Here is a 21015-nt window from a genome sequence, read left to right as displayed (position 1 = left end):
CATTCTGTTCTTAGAAGCATTCAATCATTCAATGTCACAAAACGCTTAGGAACTGCTGGCACTGAGACCACGACAGCCACTGCTCCCGGCTCCTTGAAGTTCTGCAGCGACAGTGTGCATCTAAAAAAAGGATTGTTGTAAATGCAAGCCTTAAAATCCTGACCTGTCAGGATTGAGTGAAGCAAGTAAACCAAATAACCAGACTGAATGTTGCCAATTACAACATAACCTGCCGAAACCTATTTTGTTGGTTTTCTATCCCTACATAATAGCTTTCACTCATCTACAATTCTCATCTACTGCCCTGCAAACCCCCTCTTCCATAATCTCTCAACAATTCTATAATAGGCATCCAATCCATTGTCAATCAGATAATACAACTGGCCAAAATCAAAATTACATCCATTGTAACTAATGGGAGTTTGCAATTGTAAAAGGGGAGAAACACTTTTACATTTAAACAATAAAAAGGAAAAGAATGGAAATTTAACCCTCCATCATTTCCCTTTTCAAATCTTAATCGTACTCTGCTCCCAGTTACTGAATTTCTAATTATTGGCTTGCAACAAAATGCATTGTTAAGAACTAATCTCAGAACATTCTAAAGGCGATGTAATTAAAATCTTTTGGTAGCAGACTAATATCCTGCATTAGATAGCTTTGAATAGGCCACATTAGAGCAGATGGTCCCATTAATGATTTACATCTAAAATCTTGTCAACCATGAACATTTTCTTTATAATTGAAGCTGGATGGAGCAAGTTGGTGTTCAATAGCAAAAATGAACTGGCAGGGTTACTTTAATTAGTGGCTGATGCCCTTCTGGGATTAGTTTGTCATGGGATACATTAGTCAACAGTTAATATACACCACTCTGTAATCTGTAATGAATAATAATGAAAACTTTTCTCAATCTGTTTTAGACCTGATATTGTATCAGGATGAATTCTAATTATTTTGCAGTCAGCGACAGAAAACGGCTTCCTGCCTTACATCGGTGTCACAATTAGATCGATGCTTTCATACTTACACACAATGACCCATGTCACAAATGCCATGACCAGAACACATCCAGGGACACCCTGAGGCAAGGATCACATTATCAATGGCCCAGTTATCAGTCCCAGAAGAATATTCAGTCTGTATCCATCTGAATCGGGTCCTGGGGGAACTAATTAGACAGTAGACGAATAAGTAACATCAAAAGGAAAGGTGCTAGGTTGAAATATAAATCATTCTCAGCATTCAGGAAATGAAAATTATTAATTAAAGCGTAGCTTCAATCTCACAAAAACATTTATTTTACACAATTATTGAGGCAACAGGGCTAACAACAGCAGGAAGCAAAGTGCGTGCTTGGTATATCCATCTCTAACATTATGGAACAAAACCAGATTTGGGGGAGGTTTACCCGAAATATACTCCTTTCATTTACAGGACTTAACTAAATATTAAATCCACAAAGTTTTAAGGGTAGCACAGTGGTGCAACTCATCCAGCTACTGCCTCACAGCACCTGTTTTTAATCCTGACCTCTGGTGCTGTCTGTGTGCAGTTTGCATGTTCTCCTGGTGAATTTCCCCCTGGGTAATCTGTTTTCTTCCTATATCCTAAAGCTATGTGTGTTGGTTAGATAACTGGTTACTGTAAAGTGTCCCTAGTGTAAGCGGATGCTGGTGGATTGGGAGGAGTTAATGAGGATGTGAGAGGGAAAGGTTTAGAGGAAATAACCCATGAAATTGGGATTGACGAGTTTGTTCGGAGAGCTGGCAGAGATTCAATGGACTGAATAGCCTTCTTCTGTGCCATGAGAAATATATGAATAATATAGGTGGTCAAGATGATTATTGAAATGGATATGGTTGGTAAATTACTTAGTGTGGCAGGGTAGTAGAAAATAAATTGGGAACACTTCTTCACCCAGTCGAAATTTGTTTTGGCTGGGGGACGGGGAGGGGAAGGGGTCAAATGAAAATGCTAAAAGTGAGGTTTATGTCAGGTAGGGATAAGGAATTAAACCAGTAGTGATTGAAGAAATTAAAAACAGGATCTGCCATGATCTAACTGCAGAGCAGAATATGTCTGAGTGAATGAATGTCATTTTCCTGTTCCTAAATCATCATATGAAGAAATTTAAAGTACACCATCTGTGCTAAACACATACACACATAGACATGCGTGTATCCTTAAAGTGATTATTTGATTTGGGAGGCCAATGCGCTCATTGGTCTTGCCCACTTTTTCCCCATTCCCAATTGCGTCCTTATGTCTTTGCAGACTTACACAGTTCCTGGAGACAGGTAGACGGTGACACGTTTCCAGCTTTGGAAACTCTGTGCAGTGTAGACCGAGCTCTCCGTGTAATGCAGACAACCAATGGTGGGAGGGACACACTCTTCTGTCACCAGATGCCAGTCTTTGCCAGTGTTGAGCGAGTACTGTAGGTGGATGCTGGAGGAATCTGGCGACTGACTACCGCAGCCCATATTGAGCTCAAATTGCAGGAACGTGGATGCAGTAACATGGAAATCCCACGTTTCTGCAAACCGAGGCTTGCCTAGAATACAAAATAGACAACAGCTATTGGGATGAAGGAGAAAGAGAGAATGTATCATTTCGAGGGTTAAAAATGTGTCTGGTAACTAAAGCATCAAAATTATTCAATGTTTCTATGATTATTTATTGACTGTGTTGTGCTATTATGATTAATGCTGGAAAATGGTGGGTGGAGGTGCCTATCTTTTGAAAAGTAGACACAAGGAACTGCAGAAGCTGGTTTACAAAAAAAACACAGAAAGTGCTGGAGTAACTCAGCATCATCTGTGGAGAACATGGATAGAATCTCTAGCAATGCTGTCCATGTTCCCCGGAGATGCTGCCTGACCTGCTGAGTTACTTCAGCACTTTGTGCCACCTTTGGAAATGTTTTCAGTAATGGTGAATCTCTGAAATTCTCCAGCCTGCTGGGCTGAGGAGGATAGATGACAGGATGCATTTCAAAATGAGGTAGATCCATTTTTAAAAAATCTGGGAATTCTGTGACTATAAGAACTGACACAGAAGAAGAAATGAGGCATAGGATGGGTCATCAACAATCATATTGAATTACTAACGACAAGGCAGTCCTGAGGGGCCAGGTGACCTACACCAGCTCCTGTGTTCTTGTGTTTGCAAGTCCTGTTCAATTACCTACCAATATTCAGATTAAAAACCAGTGCTGTGTCCTTCGAGTGACAATACATATCTGGATTGCCCCCTTGAATGCGATACCAATTGAGCTGCAAGTCAGAGGAGTCATCAAATTTATCCTGAAAATCAGTAAGTGAGCTATCGTTCATTCCAATCAAGACATCATCCAAGGCCCATTGTGCACTGATTTTTCCTGAAAAGACAAATACAATCAATGTTCAGCTAATGTAACAAGCAGGAAGAAGGATTCCAGATTTCCATATTCAGGTGGCATGCCCATTGCTGGAAAAGACGAAGTGCAGAACAATTGATAAAAGCCTGATCACAAGAATTCATTAGTTTGTAGTTGTGATTTAATCTTCATAATTAAGAATCTTAACATTATCATCTGCCATTAGAAGCAGTGTGCTATTTTACTCTGTGCAGATGACAAAAACTATGTAGATGCTAATTTTCAATTCTTAGTGTGCAAAACAGAGTTCACCAAAGCATTGGGCCCTTGCTTTTCACAGAATGCATCTCTGATTCAGTGATTTGGAAAGCAGTGAAGGGATCAGTCAAAGTCAGCATGGACTTATGAAGGAGAAATCATGCTTGACTAATCTTTTGGATTTTTTTGAGGATGTAACAAGTAAAATGGATAAGGGAGAGCCAGTGGATGTGGTGTATCTGGACTTTCAAAAAGCCTTTGACAAGGTCCCACACAAGAAGTTAGTGTGCAAAATTAGAGCACATGGTATTGGGGGCAGGGTATTTACATTGATAGAGGACTGGTTGGCAGACAGGACGCAAAGAGTAGGAATTAACGGGTCCTTTTCAGAATGGTAGGCAGTGGAATGCCACAAGGCTCGTTGCTGGTACCCCAGCTGTTTACAATAGCTATTAACGACTTAGACGAGGGAATTAAATGTAACATCTCTAAGTTTGCAGATGACACAAATTTGGGTGGCAGTGTGAGCTGCGAGGAGGATGCTATGAGGCTGCAGGGTGGCTTGGATAGGTTGGGAGAGTGGGCAGAAGCATGGCAGATGCAGTATGATGTGGATAAATGTGAGATTATCCACTTTGGTGGCAAGAACAGGAAGGTAGATTATTATCTGAATGGTGACCGATTAGGAAAAGGGGAAGTGCAACGAGACCTGGGTGTGCTTGTACATCAGTCACTGAAAGTAAGCATGTAGATACAGCAGGCAGTGAAGAAAGCTATTGGCATGTTGGCCTTCATTGAGAGAGGATTTGAGTCGAGGAGCAAGGAGGTCCTACTGCAGTTGTACAGGGCCCTGGTGGAGTATTGTGTGCAATTTTGGTCTCCTAATTTGAGGAAGAACATTATTGCTATTGAGGGAGGAATGACATATGATGAAAGAATGGGTCGACTGTGCTTGTATTCACTCGAATTTAGAAGGATGGGAGGAGATCTCATAGAAACATATAAAATTCTTAAAGGTTTGGACAGGCGAGATGCAGAAAAAATGTCCCCGATGTTGGGGGAGTCCAGAACCAGGGGTCACAGTTTAAGAATAAGGGGTAGGCCATTTAGGACTGAGATGAGGAAAAACGTTTTCACCCAGAGTTGTGAATCTGTGGAATTCTCTGTGGAGGCCAATTCACTGGATGTTTTCAAGAGAGAGTTAGATTTAGCTCTTCGGGCTAAGGGAATCAAGGGATATGGGGTACTGATTTTGGATGATCAGCCATGATCATATTGGATGGCAGTGCTGGTTCGAAGGGCAGAATGGCCAACTCCTGCACCTATTTTCTATGTTTCTATGATTTGAATTGAAATGCAAGTGCCGTGAGTAGAAGATATGCCAAAAATGCTGAAATTGGTGTAGAGCTTTATAGGGAGAAAGAACACTGCTGCAAAAGATATCAATTGACTGTATGGATGAACAAGTACATGAGATATGGAACACAATATGGAGGAGGGTGGAGAATGTTCAAGGTCATGGGGAGAAAGCAGGAGAATGGGGTGGAGAGGGAAAAATAGATCAGCCATGATCTAATGGAGGGACCAATAGGGCAAGTGAATACATAATTAGTTGCAGGATAGGCCAGGTGAAGTGGTTAAGCTGTGTAACAATTTAAAGGCACAGATAGTTACATGGATAGGTATGATTTAGGGGGATATGGGCCAGACATGAGCAAATGGGACTAGCTTAGATGGGCACCTTGGTCGGCATCACAGATAATAGAGCGGAGCAAGATAGACTCCGTCTAAATTACCTATACTGAAGTGTAGTACGCAAAGGAGCCATTTTAGTAGGCAAAATCCGCTGTCCGTTATGCCTCTCGCAGTGCTTTGGGGGAACAGTATGTGTGATGATACCATTAAAATGCAGAATATATCTCATCTATCAATTCACAGAATTTTGTTATTTTTCTTTTAAAATGTTTCTGCAAGTTTCTGCCTAGTAAAATGGCGCCATGAGATACTACGGTTTTTAGGGTCGAGTGGTCTATCTTGCTCTGCTCTGTTATCTTTGGTCGGCGTGGATGAGGATCCGTGGTATATGACTCCATATTAAGAAGTGTATTGGAAAAATAAACCTTATATTTAATATCCACAAGTCTCAAGGTAATAGAAATGCTGGATGGGATGTTTAGGAAGGTTAACTTGCCTTTATAGGTCAAGGCAAAAAATATAATAGGGACAAAGTTGTAAAAGATTGTATCATACAAGTATTTGGCAACCATGAGGGGTCTGTGTGCAATCTCTTCACATTGTTACAAGAGGGAAGTGCAAGTCCTAGCAAGGATGCCGAAAAGATTTATAGGGGTGTTGTCAGGGCCGATGAATTAGTTATCAGAAAACTGTTGAGGTTGTGACCCAAAATGTCACCTACTTATGCCATCCACAGATGCTGCCTGACCCACTGAGACCTCCAGCACTTTGTATCTTTTTTTGTTTTGGCTGGGATTCTTTGCTTTGAATACAGGAGCTCAAAGGGAGATTTGATTGGTGTATACGTTATAAAGGGGCTAGACAATCTTTTTATAAGTTTATACTTGGTTTCCAAAGTTCTGGAAGCTTACCATGCTGTGGCTGCCACCAGCGGAATGTTGTCGATATGGTTTTGGCTTCGGGGAGCAGCTCGATTGTTATTATCTGAGGCTGGAGGAAAGACATGTAGTCCAGCTCACGCAAAACATGCCAGGTCACTCCATTATCATTGGTGTACTGGACAACAATTCCTATTTTGGGAGAGAAAGAGAGAGACAGAGAGAGAGATAGGGTTAAGTGTGTTGCCAGGATTTTGCTTCACAGTGGCAGATTTCCTCTGACATTATTCCGTATAGGTCAATGATTACTCTGTAGTTTGGGGCGAGGGGAAGTGTTAGAAAGTGAAATAGCTGGAGGGGAAGATGTCCCCACTGAGGGAATTAAATAAGATGTTCTCCAAGGATATGCGATATATTCATGATTTTAATAAGGCAAGGAACCAGACACATAAATAAACAAATCATTTTTTATTTCACTTGGGTATCAATTAATATTTTAGTCCCTATACATGTTAACTTAAACAAGTTTATGTGTATTAAATAGGAAAATTACGTTTAACCTTTGTTCTCCATCTCCTGGATTTTTAAAAGCTGAAGTGAATAAGATATATACCATCAATTATTAATCTAATTTACTCGATCCTTTCTTTTCTAAACACCTGCAGGTACATAGATATACCTAAACTCAGAATTTTTTATTCGTAAAGTGGCTACATTGTTTATATGATAATATGTTTATATGACCAGATTGTTTACAAGATTTGTTTGTTTCCTGATTACTTGTAATAAAATGACAATGTGGTCATTTTGTTTTAGCACTTTATTGTAGCAAAACATCCCAAAGAACAAGCACAGGATAAGATTGACTCTTAGCTCCATCGGAAGGCATGACGATAGGCAGCTAAGACCTTTGTCAAAGAGATACAGTTTACAATAGCTTTTTAAAAGGAGATAGCGCAGAGTGGTTTGGGGAAAGACATATTAGATCAGAGTAGAAGATTAATGCAGCTGAAGGCAAAATCACCACTGATGGCACAGCTCAGATCAGGGATGGACAACAAGCCAAACTGGAGCAACGCAGAGATCTTGAATAAAATAAATACAGTTGGTGTAACTAGTTAATACATATGACAAAATCAAAAGGCATGCTGTGGGATATTCCTGTTAAAGCCCCCATCAACCACTTCTCCCCAGTTGTACCTCAAGACGTTTCAGGTCGATCAAATCCCGAACAAACAGACTTAAGAACAGTTTTTACCCCAGGGCCATACGAGAACTGAACACTACCTTTGCACTAGGCAACACCGTTAAAAAATCTTGTACTTAATATAATTGTATTTAATTGTATTTATGTATTTATTTGTTTTTGCATTTATTGCATATATGTTTGTACGCACCGTCAGGATTGGCTATTTTTTAATTTCGTTGTACTCGTTGCAATGACAATAAATGAATATTATTATTATTATTATTATTATTAAGTATGTAAGATTTGAGAAGTTTTCCCTCATTCTGAAATCAACACCAAACCAAAGAGCTGCAGTTTGGACATTTTAAACGGGAGACTGGGGCTGATAGCGGAGAAAGGCTGCAGTCAGTTTACCAAGGGATGTCACAATCTGTGGGTCCTAAAATGGCCGCAGGATCTCGTGACCAGCCACAAAAGTAAAAACCTTACAGCCCAGTCTCTAGGTTTCTGCAAAGCCACGGTCAGAACAATGGATGGGTATTGGCCATGCAGAAACCTGCGAAACCAGGTCGAAGTCCAGACACTGGGGCGCTGACATCAGCATACTCACAATGCCCCAAGCCGACCTACACAGTTAATCTCGTTAAGGGGGCACAATAGCCCATAGAAAACTACCTGGTAGGTGATGGGAAACCAGTTAAACCCATCACCTCGCAACGAAATACCAATTAACACCGTCTGGCCATCCCCGGTACCCCTGGACATAAGCGCAGATCAGAGAGAAAACTCATACATATCTTTTAAACAAAGAGATCCCAAGATCTGGCGGGAGATAGGACGGGTCAGAATAGTATAACTGGCCACGACTTTTGGGTTTTAAACTAGAAGTCAAAGGGATGCAAGAAGAAACCTGCAACTCACGCAAGAAGGAAGTCAAACGGATGCAGGAGGAAGAAAAGACAGGCAAGAAGAAGCGAAGTGCAAGAGAGAGGAACCGGCACGCAACTCGAGAAGAAATACTGCAAGAAAACCTGCAAGGAACGCAAGAAACGGAAGGAAGAAACTCAGGGGACAAGCACGACCCTCACGGAAAGCAGCGGAGAAGCAGCACGAACAGCCAGTAACCCCAGTAATAGCCACATGGTGAGCATGTACCCCGATCCTGCATATCCTGGACATAGTTTAGTGTAGAGGGGAGGGTGGTTTGAATAAACGTGGGTGTGTAAAGGAATATGTGTTGGTCAATTTTGCGATGTGTCGTACGTTCCCCATCTTACAGTCATGCATATGTCATTTAGAACTGTGTCTAAGTATTCGTGTAGTGATGCATATGTCGTTTAGAACTGTGTCTAAGTATTCGTGTAAATGATGCACATGTCGTTTAGAACTGTGTCTAAGTATTCGTGTAGTGGTGCATATGTCGTTTGGAACTGTGTCTAAGTATTCATGGACAATAGTCCCAAGCGTTCAATAAAAGCCTTTTCCATTTAAACCCTGGTCTTCAAATCTGGTCTGGTTGAGTTTTTTTCTGCACTATCAACGCTCCTGCATCTAAGTCCAGTGTCTAGAACCGTAGGGGGTGAGTGGGTCGAACCACTCACGGGGAACCAGTGTGCGCGGCCTGGTCAAGGGATCAGAGCAAGGCACGGGGACCTTAGGTCGGGCGAAAGCTCGGCGCAGAAACCCCTTACAAGTACCATCCTACTAAATTTGATGATGGTAACTCGCTAGTTTCTTTCACTGCTCTCAAACATGGCAGTAAAAGAGTTTGTCCCGAGTACTTTTTTCCCTAATAATACACAGGAGCAGGGAAAGTCATGATATATTCTTCTTGTTAATCACATGATTACTCCGTGCAATTTGTTCCTTTACCCCTGCACTGAGAACTCCACTTGTTGCCTTATTGACTTGCTTGAGTGGAGTGTGACAGCTCAAGGCACCCACGTGAGCTCAATCTAAAGTTTCTCAAACAATGGAATCAATAATTTGAAATATTTTGAATCCATAAAATTCTTGGTGCAATAATGTTTTATGAAGTCATTTTTTCTCAAAAGGCACCGTGAAATTATAAAGCATTTTCTGGTTATTTAATGAGCCTTGCTAAATGAAGAAATTAAAATAACGATTGTCAATATCTGAAATGACTTAATTGATTCTCCTTAATTAGCACCTTTTGTTGATTCCTCAGGGTGCATTTATGTTTGTAAATTCGCTTATCAGCTCCACTTTCCCATCTCTTCCTACTTATGAATCCAAACAATGTCATTTAAACAGTGTTACCAAGAGCGTGACTTATCCTATGGGAAATTTGAGTAAGACTGCAAATCATTTTATGTGCCTTTGTTGTTTCCTGGATCAGCTGAAAAAATGAAAAAAAAACTGCAGAAAAACTTGAAGAATATCCAACAAATTATCAAGGTAAACACAAATAAAAGTGACAATGACTAAAGGACATTAAAATCAGGACTCATTTACACGTGCATGGACTCCACCATTAGCAATCATCCTAAGAGTCAAAGAATTGACTGTGAAGAGCAAAAGAAAGAAGAAGCTACAAATGACGATTCAGGACCAAAGTTTTTTATACACCCGTGGAGGAAATAGACAGGCAAAGTTTTGGGTCAATACTATTCTTCAGTCAGAGAAGGATCTTGGTCTATTCATTCGCTCCACAGATACTGCCTGACCCGCTGAGTTCCTTGAGCATTTTGTATTTCACGTAAATGAGCACTGAAGACATTGGGGTTATTGATAATATGTTCCCTTTGCAAAAACATACAGTATTCTAGCAAACATTCTGAATTCTAATTACCTTCATTTCGAGCTCTTGGTTTGCTGCAGGAAGAACCAAGGCTTTTACTTCCAATCCGGATATAAAATTGCACCAACCTATGTATGAAAAGTAGAGATGATGAAATTCATAGGAAGAAGGTATCACAAATACACTTTGTCAGAACCACCGTATGTTATTAAACAGGTCATCTAGAGAGTACTGATGAGCATTATGGACAATAATGGAAACATAGGTCGACAATAGAATTACAACACAAGAATTATCACAGGACAGGACTAATCCAGCTATGAAACTGAACTATCTGACGTGTGAAACTGAATTCTGGAAATCATACCCAAGTAAAATGAAACTTATCTGGTGTCACTCAGCAGGAGGTAAGCAGGGAAATGTCGTGCAAAGGAACTCTTCTTGCTATGTGCACATTGCTACAAAAGCTCAGGGTTGCATGGGGCAGCTGCTGTGCTGAGGCAGCCTGGACATGAGCTCTGACCCCAATTGTCAGCTTATTCATGTCAGAATATCTAGTATTCAGGACATAATGGTAATGCACTTGGAGAGCTACAACAATGGCCAGTGTGGGAACAGGGTATATTTAGTTTAGTTTAGTTTAATTTAGAGATAGAGCACGGAAACAGGTCGTTCGGCCCATCGAGTCCGCACCGACCAGTGATCCCCGCACATTAACACCATCCTAACATACTAAGGACAATTTACATTTATACCGTCAATTAACCTACAAACCTGTATGTCTTTGGAGTGTGGGAGGAAACCGAAGATTTCAGAGAAAACCCACGTGGTCATGGGAAAAACTTTCAAACAGCACCCATAGTAGCGATCAAACCTGGGTCTCTGGCACTGTAAGCACTGCAAGGAAGCAACTCAACCCCGCCGCCCTAATTTGCACTGATACATCAGACTATGTTCATAGGATTTCATGGGAGGACATACGGTCAAAAGCTTTATTCTGCATGTGCCTCACACTTCTGATTAATCTGTCTTTAGAGTAAATCAAGTGAAATAAACAGTCACATTCTACTGATAATCCAAAATTAATTAACTCAAATCACACACCAGGAAAGATAGACTGATTACCAACATCGTTGTAAAATAATGGTATTGGATTTTTGGATTCATGGATTTTTTAATGAAGTTTGAATACCATAAGAGCGGTTCCTTTCAAATCTTCAGCTTCACATTTCGGACAATGAGTTCATTAGATTAGCGTATCCTAATGATGGAACCAATTTTGGAGGCAACTTCAGCTATCTCAAAAGTCATGTTCTTCTACAATGAGTACAGTGCTACCCCTGCCTATTTGAGTTAACCAAAACTAAACCAATAGAGATAAATGAAACTCACTTAATTTGGATCTGGTGGTAATAATCAGTATTGTGTTTCATGACATACAACTATGTGGGAAACATTTTTTCAAAATAATAGACGTTGCTTTTGTGCAGCATCTTCAGGAAATGCATGTACTTAATGAGTATTAAAAGGGAGCTTTTGATGTGAACCTTTTCAACAGCTAGTGTCAAGTATACATTTTGCTTTTCACCTGATGTTTGTCGTGTCAAGACAGACAGTTCTGGCTTCTCTTGGCCCGGTGCCAGTGAAGTAGAGGGAATTCCCATCATTCAGTATCCCACAGCCAATTCCAGCCTGTCCTCCTGCAACCTTGAACCAGAGAGGACTCAGCTTATCCTCAAACCGATCGGTCATTTCACTGGGGTTCGGTGTGTTCGGTACACAGGTTCCATGTTCAACTATGAGAGAATGGAGACGTGCATCATTGAGAGAAGTAGCTTTCTACATTTAATATTTGCTTTCAAGTATAGAACATTTTCTGTTACCTAAACTAGAAATGGTGATCTGAAACAATGAATCAAGTATTTGAATAATGCACCCGAGTAATACAATTGCTAAACATTAGTTGAATTTAAAATCAATGTGAGCACATGTCATAATGTCTTGATATTGATTTTCCTCCGTTATACTCGGCACAATAAGAGAATTACACTATTGAATGAATAAAACTTAGCAGGATTAAACTGTGATTTGCTAATATGAATAATTTATAGGTAATACATTGATTTGGGCAGATAGGCGACTACAGGAAAAGGTTATTTTAAGTAATTTAAGACATGTAGTGTCCAATATAACACAGGTAATGTAAGAAGTAGCAGAACTGGTCTTGCTCAAATCTTAATTTTTAATTTTTTTTTAAAAGACTTTCAAAATGCCACACCTAAACTAAAGGTATGGTTCATTAACTAGCCTGTCAGTACTTTAGCAACGTCTCCCTGAGCTGTTGACAAAATGGTGCACAACATATTCAATTCCCTATTTTCATTCTACACACATATTATTTTACACACATTACAAACAAACAAAGTCCACTCTTCTCATCCTGCATCCCATCTTTGATCAATCAGAAAAGTTCACTCATGATTTTGGACTTTGCTCTTCAGTAGTTTCCTGGTACAAGACATTCATTATGCCATCAATGGGAGATAAAATGTATCTTGGGAGGTGGTGAATCAGCAGCTTTATTTTGAATGGGGAAAAAAATCAGCCAGAGTTTAAAATGCGCTAACGTTTTACTGTTTATGTCACATCTTGCCAAATGCAGTGAATTCTTTGGGGCTCAAGAATAAGAGAAGAAGGGGCAGAGTTTAAGCTGGCTGGTTCTGATATTTCTGTCTTTCTGAAGCAGATGTATCTACACAAGAAATGGCAATGTCTATGACATTTAACAAAGATCGGGATCTTGCCATCTCTGGCACTAGCTTCAGATAAAGGTAACAGTTATCTGGCATGGTCTTACCAGAGTAACCAAAGTCACAGAAGCAGACCCCAGAGATACAGTCACCGTGTCCACTGCAGTAGTTAGGGCAGGGTTCAGAGATGTAAACTTCATCTAGGCCAAAGGCAGGTGCACTCTTGTGGGTGTTGGTCTCCTGAAACCAGCGGAATCGAGTCTTACTGTAATTCACCAAAGAATGAAAGAAACTGAGACATTACAATGATAGATACAAAAGTAGTTATACACTGTAGAATAATGAAAATGTTCAAGTGATTTATAGTTGGCTTTAAGTTCAGTGTTACTATTCTCAGCACAATGGATGACTATTTAGCACAAGGGAAAGCCGTCTGCAGATGCTTAATTCTTACAAATACAACACATGGCATAACAGGTTCCCCTGTGTAACTTTTTGGTAATGGGCCGATCTCACAGCAGGCTGCACATGTAACCTTGCCCGAGGCTTTCTTGCATCCTGCACACTGTTGATTTCAGAGATGGAGAGGCTTTGTTCCCAGTCGGTCATTGCCAGAGTAAAGGCTGAATTCCCCCCAGGGGTTCGAAAACGGGTATGCCCAAGGTCAAGATTTCACCAGCTGTCAGTGACAACTGTCAATAACCATCGATTATATTCCTTATTTCGTGATCGACATTTTCCCTCAAGGGTCCCACTTATATTCCTCTATGTAGAGTAAGCTGTGCTTTCCAGCAAGATGTCCACGTGTTCTAGAGAACATACATCTCACTCCGACCTGCGCGGGATAACCACTTATGAGGTGTTTGCGCAGTAATCAACCAGAACCAAAGGTCTGTGGCATCTTTTGGAAAGAAAACAGGGGCTTTATGTCTTTCTGAAGAAGGGTTCTGACCCAAAACGTCAACTTTTCCTTTTCTCCAGAGATGCTGCCTGACCCGCTGAGTTGCTCCAGCAGTCTGAGCCTATCAGGGGCTTCATCTGATCTATATCATTAAATCAAAGTCAATATCTGTTTATGGATCCTGTCAGAGCACAAACTAATTGCTGCAACATTAATATTATCTTCCTTCTTTCCCTGCCATACTTGGAGCGTATGAGTGGTCAGCTAATAGTTGGTCTACTTGCTTGTTCATAAGACAGCACATGATTTAAAGTTACAAAAGAATTGAGTATTTTTTTCCGGTTATTTCTAACAGTAAAAATAATTACTCCGTAAATGGCTCTCGGTAAATGAAATGTTTAACAATTCGGCCACAGGCTGGTTGGACTTAATGCTCAAATTATTATAAAGAGGGAGAGGACCTGTTGGTGGATTCAGAAGGTGTGTACAGCCTGTGTTCTGCACAGGTTACAAAGTGTCTTATTATTTTCTGCAAGCCAGCCCATTACAAGGGAATGGCTCATTAACCACACTGTAGCTAATAACCAGACTTCCACGGTAAAGTTAACAGACAATTTCCAAGGCACACACAAGAAGCAAGGACAAGCTTGTTCCCTTCCTCGACTTCTGGAAAGAACCCATCAAATGTCTCTATTCTTTTTTGAACCTGTTTTCATTGGTTAAGTCAGTTTACATTTAAATTGGACTAATGTTGAAGGCAAATATTGATTTACTGACCAATTCTCCACTTGGTAAAGATGATTTTATTCGAAACAGAGTGTAAAGAGAACTACAAAGCTCATCTAATGCTGCATCTAATTTTCTTGATCAACGGATGGCTGGTAAATTCCATTTGTGTTTGACTGCTGATCATGACAAAGAATGAACAGTGTGGAAACAGGCTCTTCAACCCACCATCCCTCCACACATCAAAATTAAAAAATGGACAAGTAGGGAGCATTTAGTCAGGTTGCAGCCAGAGGATCCAGTGAGGTGCAAAGGGAGCATGGTTGAAAGTGCTGTCTTTCAGAGGAACAGTACTCCAAAGCGAGTCTGCTCTCTCAGGCAGAGAAGAAATGTAAGGGAATTATGCAGGGGAATTATTTATCCTGCAACAATATCACTATATCTAATTATTTTGTGATTATTATATTGCTCTTTGTAGGAGGCTCTGGATTCAAGTCTTTATACAATTTTGTATATTTCAATGAGATCATCACATATTTCTGAACCCTGGTAAAATTGGCCTATTTTACTCAATCTCACCCCATGGGGTCGCCTTCCAGTGAACATCAGTGTATTCCCACTAAAGAAAGTCCAGGCTTCCCCGGATAAGAGCACCAAAACTGTACACATTCCAATGTTTATGCTCCATGAGATGCCCTTCCCAACCATCCAACTATAACCTTGAATTTAGCATTCTCATCAATGTATTTATGTTAGTAGCATCAACTACCTCGCGTGGTAGGTACAAAATTCCTTACCTGGACGTAACAGATCTTGGGATAATGACTGTGATCCTTGTCCAGGTTTCAAAGTCTCCTGTGTAATAAACTGTCGACTCCCTCAGTTCTCTTGAACTTCCCTCGCAGCCTTTGACACTGGCTGATGCAGGGTAGCAACCTTCTTTTACCAAGGACCAAGATCTGCCAGCATCGTGAGAGTATTGGAGCAGAACTGGGGCAGCAATGCTGAACTGGCTCTCACATCCGATGATCAGCTGAAAAGTCCCAGATGTGGAAAATTAAATCCTCCCTGGGCAAAAACATCCGAAAGCCATAAATACAACCATGCCTGTCCTGCAGCAAGGAAGGGAGTAAACTCGATGTAATAGATTAATCATTATGCTGGTTAACGACTGAGAATACGTGAATATTAATTGTCCTCTTTCATTATATGGTGAGAGGGGCAAGATTTAATAGGAATAGATTTATGGTAGTTCAATTTGGCCTGGTTTTAGGGTTCAGAACAAACTGCTTTTGCCCAATTTCAAAATGAGTACAATTTCTATTCCATTTAATTTATTTCCACTCTGACGTGGCTTAGGGTAACCATAGAACATTCCTTTCTATCGCAAGTTGGACCATCTTTGGTGGAGAGCTCCAGCCACCAAGTTGAAAGTTCACCCAGGAAACCTGTACTTCACTGTCACATTGTGTTGGCAGAGTGATCAGGATCAACCCAGCACCACTGCATTAAAAAAACTCAGCTCCCAAAATGTTTGAACGAGAAGCTGGCAATATTTGTAGATGAATGCTCAATGTATTTTTATGATGTTCCCCTGTGCTGTTTTAATGGATTGCTCATCTCTATCGGAATAGAGTTGAAGAGCCTTTTAAAATACTAGATGGAGAAATGTGTAAATTAATCATTCATCTGCAAGTGTTGTCCATAGTTTATGGTACAATAATTCATCTTCTCCATTTTCTTATGTTCTGGACATAATCTCAATGCATGATGTGAAAAACAAAATAAAAACATATATACGTTAAGGGAGTCCATTTGTTGTGATCTCATATTGGAAATATATACGGCGGAATGGTTAAAATGGGTTTTTCACTATACCTTGGCATGCATGACAATAAACTAAACTAAATTAAACTAAAATCTTTGTTTGTGTTATTAATTGGTTGGAGCATGCATTGGAACTTATTGAGGAAATGCCATTAGCATCTCAAAGGAAAAAAATAAATTGTATTTGATCGTCAAACTCGGATTGTCAAACATCAGTATCCAAACAACTAAACTGGATGAAACCACCTTTTGACAAATATCAAGGAACTGGCTGTAAATCTGGGCTGTGAGGAAAGTTGATCTGTGGCAATGAATCAGCTGTTAACCTTTGTAGCCTTTCATTATTTTACAAGCTTTCAATTATTCAGCTCTCGCTTGTTATACATTGATCGGAAATTTCTGCACAGTTCATTAATTTTCAATTATATGCGCCTGTCCTGTGTATCACATAACAGTGACAGCTTCGCATCAACTGTTTAAAAAATGGGGATGAGGTATCATCTATTCAAAATGAGAAATATTCCACCAAATTTTAACTGCAATGCCTTACCATCTTAATCCTGCAGTAGCAATATTTGTCATGAAATGCATTGACATTAGGGAACGGACAAAGCCATTCAACCTAATGCTACAAGGACCTTGCAGTGACACGGGCCAAAACTGCATTCAACCCTCCCAAAGTGATCCTTCCTTTTACACATTATCAAGGAATTCCTATGCCTACTATTTTAGGCCTTTTAAATAGGAAGATTAAAACCTTTATTCAAAGCCTGCAGAAAACAATTTCAGACAAATGCATTGTGTTTATTATAAATCACAACATGATTCAGCCACTATCAATTTACCTCAGACCTAAAGCAGTGTTGATTATATATTGGTTTCCCTTAATCCGTTCACTGTCAATTTTTCTTTTGTTATAGGCCATGACCCGAGTATACTCAGGTGTGGCATTGAACAGGTTGAACTATAATAGAACTGACCAAACAGCTGCTTCCCAATACATGAACTGCACGACATGCTGCTTTCCCCCTGAACCTACTATACCTATGAACATGAAGACTATTTCAATCTGTAGTCAGTAACAAACTAGTTCGTCTTGGGGTCCAAATCCATAATTCCCTGAAAGTGGCAACACAGGTTGATAGGGTGGTAAAGCAGGCAACAGCATGCTTGGCTTCATTGGTTGGTTGTTGAGTATAAAAGTTGGGAAGTCATGGTGCAGCTGTATAAAACTTTGGTTAGGCTATATTGGAGTAATGTGCGCAGTTCTGGTCGCTGCATTACAGGAAGGACACGGAGGCATTGGAGAGGGTGCAGATTGCCTAAATTGGAGACTATTGGTCGTAAGAAGATGTTAGGCAAACGTAGATTGTTTTCTCTGGAACGTTGAAGGGTGCCCTGATAGAAGTGTATAAAATTATGAGAGACATATACACCAATCTGCCAAAACATTATGACCTGATGAGCCAAAACATTATGACCACCTGCCTAATATGCTGTTGGTCCTCCGTGTGCAGCCAGGTGCAATGCACTGTGTATTGTGACACATTCCTCCCATGACCACCATTAAAGTTTTCTGTAACTTGTGCCACAGTAGACCTTCTATCTGTTCAAACCAGATGGGATAGCCTTCATTGCCCTCAGGCTTCGATGAGCCTTGGGCGCCCAACACCCTGTCACCGGTTTGTGGTTTGTCCCTCCTCAGATCACTGACAGTAGGTACTCACCACTGCTGACCAGGAGCACCCCACAAGCCTTGCCGTTTCAGAGATGCTCTGACCCAGTCGTCTGGCCATAACAATTTGGCCCTTGTCAAAGTCGCTCAGGTCTTTACTCCTGCCCATTTCTCCTGCATCCAACACATCAACTTTAAGAACTGACTGTTCACTTGCTGTCTAATATATCCCACCCCTTCACAGGTGCCATTGTAATAAGATAATCAACGTTATTCACTTTGCCTGTCAGTGGTCATAATGTTTTGGCTGATTGGTCTATACGGGATGAATTGTCAGAGTCTTTCCCAATGTGGAGATGTCAAACACAACAGGGCATAGCTTTAAGATGAGAGGGCAAAGGTTTAAAGATGATTTATGTGGCAAGTATTTTTACACAGAGTGGTAGATGCGCGGCATTAACTGCCAGAAGAAATAGTGGAAGCATATACAATAGCAACTTTTAAAAAGCATTTGACAGACACATGAACAGTTAGGGAATTGAGGGATATAAACCACATGCAGGCATAAAATGCAGTTTAGCTTGACACCATGGTTGGCACAGACATTGTGAGTTAATGGCTAGACCCTCTTCAGTATTCTTCTGTTCTTCATACTAACTACCCCTAAACCCTCAAAAACCATGCAAGAGCACGTCAAATGCTTGTGGGAGCTTCGCGCTTTATAACACTAGCTACACTTAAGAACTGCTTCATTAGCTGTAAAATACTCTGAGAAACCTTTAAAATGACATAAAACGTGGTAGAAAATCAAATATTCCTTTACGGACATTAAACCTCCAATTGATACATGCTATGCAAGGATACAATAGTCGCTGGCTAGGGGCAAGATGCCTCAGTGAGACAACAGAAGGGACCATCAGTGAGGTGATAGAACACACACAGTACCTTGAATTGAAGCAGGTATCCAGGTTTCAGAGTCAGGTCTCGAGTCACAGCAACCCGGTCACCATCGGATTTGGCAAACACCATGGCCGAGTGGGTCATGGAGCAGAATGTTTCATTGCTGCCCATCCCCTCATTAGCTAACATCAGCCAAATGCTCAGCTGGCTCTGCGGGATATCATAGGATGGTGTATAGTCCTGAGGGACAACAAAGAAACGAAAATACATTAAATGATAAACATCAGATCCATGAACTCAGCCAGCTGCTTTAGTAAGAAGCGAACATTTGTGATCCTCTTAATGTCACCACATAAGATTTTTTAATATAGTTCACTCTAACATTAAAGTAAAGTTGTTTATGGTGTAGTGACATTTACAGTATATGTTTAAAGATGACAATATAGATAATGCTCTAGTGTTGGTAAAGCTGTGGCCAAGTTGCAAGTGAACAACTGGTTCAGAGCCCAGTAAATCAGGCTGCAATGTGGTGACTGTAAGCCAGCAGTGAGCTGCTTAATGTAAAGTTGTCTTCAAACACAGTAAATCCATTTGAGTTGCTATTTGATGGTGGATTATTGGAAATCCTGGGCAAGATAATATCAGAACAACACATGTGGAATGGGCAGATAAGCTGCTTGTAACCACAGTGCTTATACCAGTTTCATCCTTGAAGTACATTGGTGCAGATGCACGAGTATTCCAAGGACGTTCAAGTGAATCATTTCAGGAACTCCCTCTCCATAAAATAGCCTTAGCTGTCACTGTCTGCCTGCATTCCTGCTCACAAATATATTTGCCCTGTGAGAAACTTGCAGTAGCGAATAATAATAAATAGATTTTTTTAAATGTCACCCGAGTTAAACTTTATCCTCAGTTTCAAAAACCATGAATCAAATCATATTTTGTCTTGACTGATTAATACTAAAGAAGACTTTTCCTAATAGGTGTTGATAAATATCATACACTGGCATTTAAAACAAATTAATATGCAAGTACAGAAAGCAATTAGGAAGGATAACAATTAATTGCGAAAAGGATTTGAGTACATAAGTAAATACATCTTGCTGAAATTATAACAGGGTTCTGCTGAGAGATCTGGTCTCCCTATCCAATGAAGGATATACATGCAATAGAGAGAATACAATGAAAAATTTGGCTGACTGATACCTAGAATTGGGGTAAAGTCCTACTGGGAAATAGTAAGAACACAGATGAAGCAGGCGTTTCAGCCTCTCGTGCCTGCTTCACCATTCAACAAGACCTTTTACCCCAGTATACCATTCCTACAGACTACACTCTGGAGTTTAGAGGGATGAAACATCCCAAATTCGTCAGGAGGCTTGATGCAGGGATGTTGTTTCCCCCTGGACGTAGTATCTGTAACCAAGGTTACTCCAATGTTACCAACTCAAAGTAAAGGGTTGGACATTCTGGACAGAGATGAGAGGGTTGTTACGTTTTGGATGTTCCATCTGAGAGGGCATGGAGGTTCACTCGCTTAAATACATTCAAGACAGAGACAGATTTCTTTCTGGATATTAAGAGAATTAAGGCTTTTCTTTTTTGTGATTGTACAGCCTACCCGTTCTTCTAAAAGTAGATCTAAAAAATAGATTTTCACCTTTTTAATATTACAAAATGGTTAACGTTTAAATAAATAAAATGTATTAATTAAATAAGGTGGTCAGGCCCTTAAGCAGCTTATAAGGTGACAATCTGCCACAGACATCAACAGCAAGGAATACTATGTATACCGGCATCTTTTAGTCTTCAAAATAAAAGTATCAAATAACGGAATATGAAGTCAACGTAAGTAAATTGTGAATAGTAGAGTAAGCTTGAGGGGCTCAATGGCCTTCTCCTGCTTCAGTTTCTTATGTCCTTATTTGACAGGTTGCAGTGCACAATATCACACTGTGGATACCACAGTAGTAAAAGGCCACAGTATTCTAAACAACTGCAGAAATGAGACAGAACCTGATTCCCACTTCTTGATCAAGATCTTTTAAGCTGGATGTGGAAAGTTACCATATTAAGGCAGTCATTGGGCCT

The 21015-nt window shown here is 40.3% G+C and overlaps 1 protein-coding gene across 3 annotated transcripts in view; it reads right to left on the bottom strand.

Moving 5' to 3' along the window:
• Positions 1 to 21015, bottom strand: part of reln (reelin) — a 247689-nt gene that overhangs the window by 75031 nt on the left and 151643 nt on the right. For all 3 annotated transcript variants that reach the window (XM_078419695.1, XM_078419696.1, XM_078419694.1), the window contains 9 exons: positions 18967 to 19161; positions 15317 to 15552; positions 13000 to 13157; positions 11731 to 11938; positions 10194 to 10270; positions 6226 to 6384; positions 3194 to 3382; positions 2284 to 2557; positions 1031 to 1171 (listed from right to left, as the gene is read on the bottom strand). In XM_078419695.1, the coding sequence (XP_078275821.1) occupies positions 1031 to 1171; positions 2284 to 2557; positions 3194 to 3382; positions 6226 to 6384; positions 10194 to 10270; positions 11731 to 11938; positions 13000 to 13157; positions 15317 to 15552; positions 18967 to 19161 (1637 nt within the window). The remainder of the gene's footprint in view (positions 1 to 1030; positions 1172 to 2283; positions 2558 to 3193; positions 3383 to 6225; positions 6385 to 10193; positions 10271 to 11730; positions 11939 to 12999; positions 13158 to 15316; positions 15553 to 18966; positions 19162 to 21015) is intronic.

Source organism: Rhinoraja longicauda, chromosome 23 (genome assembly GCF_053455715.1).
Source record: "Rhinoraja longicauda isolate Sanriku21f chromosome 23, sRhiLon1.1, whole genome shotgun sequence".
In the NCBI taxonomy this organism is placed as follows: domain Eukaryota; kingdom Metazoa; phylum Chordata; class Chondrichthyes; order Rajiformes; family Arhynchobatidae; genus Rhinoraja; species Rhinoraja longicauda.
Note: the sequence above shows the minus strand (reverse complement) of the source record. Positions and strands in the feature narration are given on the sequence as shown.